Below are 7510 nucleotides of genomic sequence, written 5' to 3'. Positions count from 1 at the left end.
CCCCCACATCAGGCCCCCCGTCCAGGCCCCCACATCAGGCCCCCGCGTCCAGCCCCACGTCCAGGCCCCCCGTCCAGGCCCCCACCCGCCCTGATGGCCCGCCTGTGCCCACCTCTCCGCAGACACCCTCTGTTTGGTCGCAACGTGCCCCTGTCCAGCGGCTCGGGCTTCATCATGTCAGAGGCCGGCTTGATCATCACCAACGCCCACGTGGTGTCCAGCACCAACACTGTCTCTGGCCGGCAGCAGCTCAAGGTGCAGCTGCAGAACGGTGACAGCTACGAGGCCACCATCAAGGACATCGACAAGAAGTCGGACATCGCCACCATCAAGATCCACCCCAAAGTGAGTGGGCGGGCAGGGGGGCACCTTCCCAGACCCCAGAGCTCGGAGCGGCGCTGGCCTGACCTTCCTGCAGGGCCCTTGGAGGAACCGAGGCCCGGGGAGCACCCGGCAATTTGCTTCTAGTCACGGGTCAAGTCAGACTAGAACCGGGGTCTGCAGACCCCTGCGCCGTGCTTCCCTGAGCTGCCAGGCGCGGAGCTAGGCTGCCGTCCCCCCGCCATTCCCTCAGGGAGGCCCTCCAAGGCCCAGGGACGGTCCCAGTGTCCCTCCCGGGCTGACTCCAGATGTAGCTGTCCCTGTGTAGCCGACAGAAGCTGTGGGGAGCCCGGGGACATATGCCCTGGTCCCTCCACGTGCAGTCCCCCCAGCTGGCTGGACAGCCCACAGCGGGGCCACCCCCCCGTCAGTGCCAGCAGCTGTGTGCAGGAGGCCCCCCACGGCCCTTGGCAGAAGGGGTGTCAGCGTCCTGCTATTTCAGAGGGGAAACTGAGGCTCAGAGAGGTTAGGCCATTGCCCAAGATCATGCTGACCTGGGGCAGGGCTGGTCCAGGGTCGTGGTTAGGACTGTCAGTGAGGGCCGCTGTGGGCCACCCCCGCCGTGAGGTCGGCGACCCGTGGGGCCACCTGTGCCCGTGAATCTGGCTTGGCTGACCTTGAATCTGGTTTCTGCTCTTTCTGAACAAAAGTGTACAGTTTGGGTGATAATGAGTCTTTTGTGAGGAGGTTCCTTCCTGCCCCATCAAGGGAGAAGAGATTTACCCTAACGTGGGCCCTTCCCCACATTTGACCCTTTGATGGCAGTTACGGAGCCTGGGGACGCCGCGTCCATTCCAAAGATGAGGACACTCAGGCTGGGGGGGGGGCGGGGGGTGTGCTCAAGGGCAGAGATTGGCAGCGTTTGTGGTGAGGCTCCAGGTAGTAAATACTCCTGGGCTTTGTGGGGCCTGCGCTCTCTGTGGACACCTCCCAACTCTGCAGCAGCCGCAGGTGACACAAACACGTGGCTGGGTTCCAATAAAACTTTATTTACAAAAACAGCCCGAGGGCCACAGTGTGCAGCCCCCCGCCAAGGACCCCCACAGGACGATGCAGAGCCAGGCTGGACCCCGGGTCTGGCTGCCGCTGGGTCTCTCCCATTCCTGGGGCTGCGGCCGAATCCTAGGGCGGGGCACACCCCGGCGGCCCTTGGTGGCCGCGGGTGCTGGTGGAATCGGTAAGGCCGTGTACCCTGGTGCCTGCAGGCACGATCAGCACCCACCGCTTCTCCTCGACAGCAGGAACTGCCTCTCAGCTCCTGAGTCCTGCGCATGGGAGCTCCCCCAGCTTTGGGGAGAGCTGCTGCCCCAGGCCACTCAGGCGCAGTGAGGAAGAGCATCCCCGAGGCCTGGGCATTGTCATCCCTCCCTCTGTGGCCGGCCAGTGACGGAAGTGTCATCCCTGTGGGTCCTTACCCTCTGCCTGGGACTCTCTGTGCCAGGACCCCCGCCCTCCCACCAGATGGAATCGGGCAGTCGGAGGGTCGGAGGTGTGCGGTCCTTGTCCAGAGCCAGCGTGAGGCCCCTCTGGACCCCAGAGGCCACGCGGACGGCTGTCAGATGACCCGCGGGGCACGATGGTCACCAGCACCTTCTTATAAAGCTTTGTGTCTGCAAGTCCTTCCAGACCCCAGGAGCGTGCAGGGGTGGTGCCCCACACCTGGCCGCCCCGGTGGTGGCGCCGGACGGAAGTGGTACGACACCAAATCCCCAGATTGACGGGGGTGCTGGCGAGAGCGCCTCGGCTCCCGTCGATGTCAGGGACACCGGTGCGTCCACTCAGCACCTTAACCAGGGCTCGGGACTCTCTGCAGCGTCCAGACCATGGAGGCAAACCCAACACGGCCAGCTCCCGGAGCTCCCAGTCTAGCTGCAGACTGGACAGACAGACAGGCTCCGCTGGCTCCACGTGGAAATGGAGCGAGCAGGTGTCTCAGTGTGCAGAGAGTGATGGCAGAGCTTGGCTAAGTCACTTTATTGCTCTGGGCCTCAGTTTCCCTGTGTGTCTATACTGGGAGATCAGGTTGAGCTGGATCAAGGATTCCAACAGTAGGGTTCCGGGTCCTCACCTGGACTCCAGGCTTCCCATAAGACTCCCGGTCGTATGTATCATCAGTTTGCGTGTGATGCATTTTGGATGGTATTCATAGCTCCTATCAGATTTCAGAGGGACCTGTGACCATCGAACCTCTGGGCTCCAGGACCTCAGAGGCCATGGCTGGCTGGACCTTCTGTGCATCCTCCCTGTGTGTGACCCCTGCAGCCACCTGGGGAAACCCGTGGTTGGTCAGAGAGCAGCTGAGCCTCTCTTGCAAGAACTCCAGCCTGAGTCTCTCCTACTACGGGTCAGCTGGAGGCCAGCTTGGCCTCTGTCTGAGTTGGCGACTTGCCTTGGCCTTCGCCCCTGACAGCTCTATCCAGCTGCTCCTGCCTTCCTGGGACCACCCCGCTGGGGGCCTGGCCTTGATCTGGCTCCGGTCCCACCAAAGGCAGACGGCTGAGCCTCCCTCCCTGTGTCCCCCCTCCAGAAAAAGCTGCCGGCCCTGCTACTGGGCCGCTCGGCAGACCTGCGGCCCGGCGAGTTCGTGGTGGCCATTGGCAGCCCCTTTGCCCTGCAGAACACTGTGACCACGGGCATCGTCAGCACGGCCCAGCGGGATGGCAAGGAGCTGGGCCTCCGGGACTCGGACATGGACTACATCCAGACGGATGCCATCATCAACGTGAGTCCCTGTCCCCAGAGCTCGCCCCATCACTGAGCACATCCGCTCGCTAGAAAGTTCCTTCTTTACGCTCAACGGAGCTTGGACTCCCTGTGACTTCTGCACCTGGGTGCCGGGTCCGCCCTGGGGGTTAGAAGCTGCTGCCCTGAGCCGGGACAGCCCTTCAGAGACGCAGAGAGTCTCTGCCCAAGTCACCCCCCACCACCACCAGCATTCCTTTTGTCGCGGTTAGTATTGTTCTGTAGCTGAGGGCACCTTTCACGCTCACAGAGCGCCCACCTTTCTGGGTTTGCCGCGGTTCGGGCTCTTCTGGAAATGTGAGCCTTCGTAGAAACCCCTCGCGGCCGGTGGGATGTAACCGAGCCGTGGAGCAAGCCTGGAGGCAGCCTGTGAGTCTGTGTGGGGCACACGGGTCATCTGACAGCCGTCCGCGTGGCCTCTGGGGTCCAGGCTCCCTTACCTGTGAAATGGGGGTGCAGTGAGGCCTTTCAATGCCGTTGAGGGTGAAATTCGATGACCCATCTCTGGGCTGGTTGGAACAAGGGTCGGAAGACAGAGCTTCGGGGGCCCTCGGGCGGGCTCAGGGCTGAGCTCACGTCGCGTTTCCTCCCCTTGCAGTACGGAAACTCCGGGGGACCACTGGTGAACCTGGTAAGTGACCCCAAGGCAGAGGTCTCTAGTTTTCACACGGCAGTACAGCCTCAAGGCGGGGAGGGAACCCCAAAGATGGGCCTCGAATCTTCACACCCGACCGCGAGGCCGGAGGTCCGGGAGGAGCACATGACCCCAAGAACATGCCGCCCTGGGCCCCCCACCCCCGTACACCCCAGAGATGCTGGGCTGTCTGAGGAATGAGGATGACCCGGAACAGTGGCCAGGCAGGGCCATGTGCCCAGCAAGGACCTGGGGCAGGGGAGACACAGGTCAGGGCTGCTCACTGCTCTGGGCCCCCCATCCTTGTGTTTACATGTGAGGTGAGGGGGCATCCTTGTCCTTTCCCAGTCCTCTTGGGTCCCCCCCACCCCACGTCTGTCCTGGGCCCCAGATTCAGGCTCATTCTCATCCCAGGTGAGATTTCTAGAATAAACCAGGAGTCAGAAATCAGTTCAGCTCCTGGGCCCAAAGTATCAGATGCTGTCCCCACCCCGGGAGCGCCCGTCCATGCTGCAGCGTGTCAGACATGAGCACGCCCGTGTGACATGAGGAACAGTGAGGGGACTCTGGAGGACTCGCAGGCAGGGAGGGCTTCCTGGAGGCGGGAGTATCTCATCGGGGCCGTGGAGACTGTGGGTTTGGGGTTGAGGGGACATGCAGGAGAAAGCTAGTCCGGGGAGAAGGCACAGCACGAGCGGGAGGGCTCAGAGGGAGCTTCACCCTGCGCCCAAGCAGCCCCGCAGGCGTGCACCGGGACCCGAGCCCCAGCACGGGCGTTCACAAAAGCTCATGCGCGCGGGCTTTATGCTGGAGGTGGGAAAAGCAGGGGTGTGTGCCAGGAGGAGCGCCTTCCTGGGAGGGTGTCAAGAACGAGGTGTCTGGTGACCCAGGCCGTAGCCTTGAGGGGGTGCAGGGCAGGGGCGGGGTGGGAGGCCAGCTCCCGGGGGACAGACAGGGTGGGTGGGTGCTGGGGAGCTGCCCTGGCCACATGCCCCCAGCCCCACTTCTAGAAGCACTGGGGAGACAGGTTCCGGTCCCAGAGGCCTCGTCATGCCCTCTCTGGGCTCCAGCCCCTCTGGATGCTGCCGGGGTGGGTGTGTCCTCCTCGGTGGGCACTGCCTGAGGGGCAGATCTGAGCTGGGGAGAGGAGGAGCGGGTTTGGAGGGAGAGGTGGGGGGGTCCCTGACCTGGAGGTGAACCCCAGAGGGCCTTTCCAGGACAGCTTGGGACTGTCCTGGGAGCCTCAGGGAGGATGCGGTACTTGGTACTCCGGCTCCCGGGTGACCGCCCCTCTGACCACCCTGCCCAGGACGGCGAGGTCATTGGCATCAACACACTCAAGGTGGCAGCCGGCATCTCCTTCGCCATCCCCTCGGACCGCATCACGCGCTTCCTCACGGAGTTCCAGGACAAGCACGTCAAAGGTACAGCGTTGCCCTGGGGGCTGCTGAGGCAGGGGACCCCGTCCTTCCCTGCTCACCTCGTGCCCATCCTGAAGTCCCCAGAACCCCGCACCCCTCAGCTGTGGCTTCTGTCTTCCTCCCCTTACCTCATGGTCACGTGAACCCCCGCCCCTCCCGATGCTCCCCTTCTGGCGGGGGGTGTCCCCACCCACCTCCCACCTCCCATCTCCCACCTCCAGCGGCCTGGGCCACCAGGCTCCACTTCTCTGGGCTGCTGTAGACAGAACCGGTCTTTCCTTTCTTCCTCCCTCCCTCCCTCCCTCCCTCTCTCCTTCCTTCCTCCCTTCCATCCATCCATCCATCCATCCATCCATCCATCCACCTATCCACCCATCCACCCACCCTTCCTTCCATCCACTCACACGCACACCCACCTATCTACCTATCTGCTCTTTTATCCACTCCTACCCAGCCATCCACCCATCTACCGTCTCTCCCTCCCATCTGCTCATCCCTAAGGACTCCCTCTTTTAGCCTTGGTCATGTAGCCTGTCCAGGAGGGTATTCTCTACTCCAGGGGAGCAGAGCCCAAGCCCCTGATCCTTGGAAGGCATCTTCCTCTCAGCCCCATCTCCCTATCTACACAGGGGTGTCCAGCTCTCCCTACCCACGCCTGGATGGCCATGAGCACCCACCTGGGGGAGGCCTTGGCCAGGCACAGCTTACTCTCCCCAGTGAGGGCCTACCCATCACCTTCTTAACGTTGGTGGTCATAGCTGCCTTCCAAAGGAGGGTCCTACATCTCCTGATCTCAGGAGTTTCCTGGTGCCCTCCACTTTCCCACCTCTCATTTTAGCCCAAGTGAATGTCTCCCGCCATTTTGTCTCCCATGCCCACCTGGCCAATGCCCAGACCTGCCTCGACCCCACTACTCACACCTTCAAATTGCTTCCATGTCTCCTCCCAGCCCCCTCACCAGCAGTTCATTGAGAGCAGGGGACTTCCTCATGCTTGCCTGATCCTCCACAATCCCACCAGCCAAGCACACGGAGCCCAGTGCAGCCAAGACCAGTGCCATGAGGACTGGTCACGTGAAGAACCACTGTTGAGGACTCCATTGGGTTCATCGGGGTCCCTCATGTAAAGATGGCCTGGAGCCAGGGTAGAGCCAGTCTTCCCTGAAGAAGCTCAGCACTTCTTCTATTGGACAGGGGGGCATCAACCCCACATCTTTTCTCCTTGGCTGCTAGGAAGCTCAGAACTTAACCCAGGGTTGCACCTTCATACCTGTCATAGCCTTGGTGCTTTCTCTAATAAATGAGCTTTTCTAGTGTAATTATCCTCTGCTCCAAGGGTGCCTTTCACTTTGGCTCCCTTCCTGGAAATCGGTGGATCTGCATTTTGCAGACTGAGCTGTCAGGTGACTGTTAGAAAGATCGGATGATAGCATCCTCTCGCTTCTTGCCTCACTTCCTCTCCTCTCTCGGAACCCACCAGGGGCCGGCAGGGTCTGTTCCTTTGTGGTGCAGAGACCATCCCTGTCAGTGCTGACCTCACCCCAGATACCCTGGGAAACTCTCAGGCCCTGTCCCCAGAGCTGTCACCTCCCTCAGGACATGTGGACTCATCAGAAAGCCCAACAAATCTTAGCTGGATGACTGAATCTTTAATTTAAAGCCCTTCTGAAGTTGACTGGTGTTTACTCCTGCTTTTTTGTCTTAATAAAATTATCAAAATACTTAAACCCAGTTAATCTAAAGTTCTTTAAAACAAGGCATCCTTAAATTAAACCAAGGAGACATTACAGTGCATTTCTTGTTCCTGTCTAGGTATGGGGTACGGAGGCCTCTGGGGGGCTCTCAAGGGAAGAGGGGCCACCATGCTGGTCCAAGGGAACCTCAGCTTCAGGCCGCAGGAGAGTCTGGGGGCTCAGCCAGGTTTAGGACTAGAGTGTACCCCCCGGGGTGTTTGGGTCAGTGGGGCTGGGTGGCTGTGGATGTCTGGCCCTCTGTGAACTGTGGGGTCCCATCCAGCCTGGGGAGTGGAAACGTCACTCGTCTCCTGCCCCGGGGCTCTCTGTGGCCTGTGCGCCCAGGGAGAGCTGCAGGGAGGCGCTGGGGTTCGGGCAAGAAGAGACTGGAATGCACATTCCCTGGTCTCCAGGTCAGAGGCAGACTAGGGACACCTGTGGGCTAGAGTGTTTCCCCCCAGGCCGGGAGGCAGCAGCCGGAGGCAAGGGTGTGGCGGGGCAGCACCTGTGCTCTGCAGCCCATTGTCCCTTCTCCAAGGTCCCCGAGGCTTTAGTGTCCCCGAAACCTGAGCTTGGCTCTCTGCAGCCCGCGGCTGGGAC

General features: G+C 61.4%; 1 protein-coding gene across 1 annotated transcript; it reads left to right on the top strand.

The window, feature by feature from the left end:
- Positions 1 to 122: 122 nt before the first annotated feature.
- LOC116629579 (serine protease HTRA3) lies at positions 123 to 6749 on the top strand (the record flags this gene model as incomplete). Its single annotated transcript, XM_032399831.1, has 5 exons — positions 123 to 345; positions 2909 to 3103; positions 3722 to 3754; positions 5067 to 5181; positions 6128 to 6749. Coding segments are annotated over 5 exons (589 nt in total), but the record flags the coding sequence as incomplete, so codon positions are not given.
- Positions 6750 to 7510: the final 761 nt, after the last annotated feature.

Source organism: Phoca vitulina, unplaced genomic scaffold (genome assembly GCF_004348235.1).
Source record: "Phoca vitulina isolate PV1807 unplaced genomic scaffold, GSC_HSeal_1.0 scaffold1540, whole genome shotgun sequence".
Lineage (NCBI taxonomy): Eukaryota > Metazoa > Chordata > Mammalia > Carnivora > Phocidae > Phoca > Phoca vitulina.
This window is presented reverse-complemented; position numbering and strand designations above follow the sequence as displayed.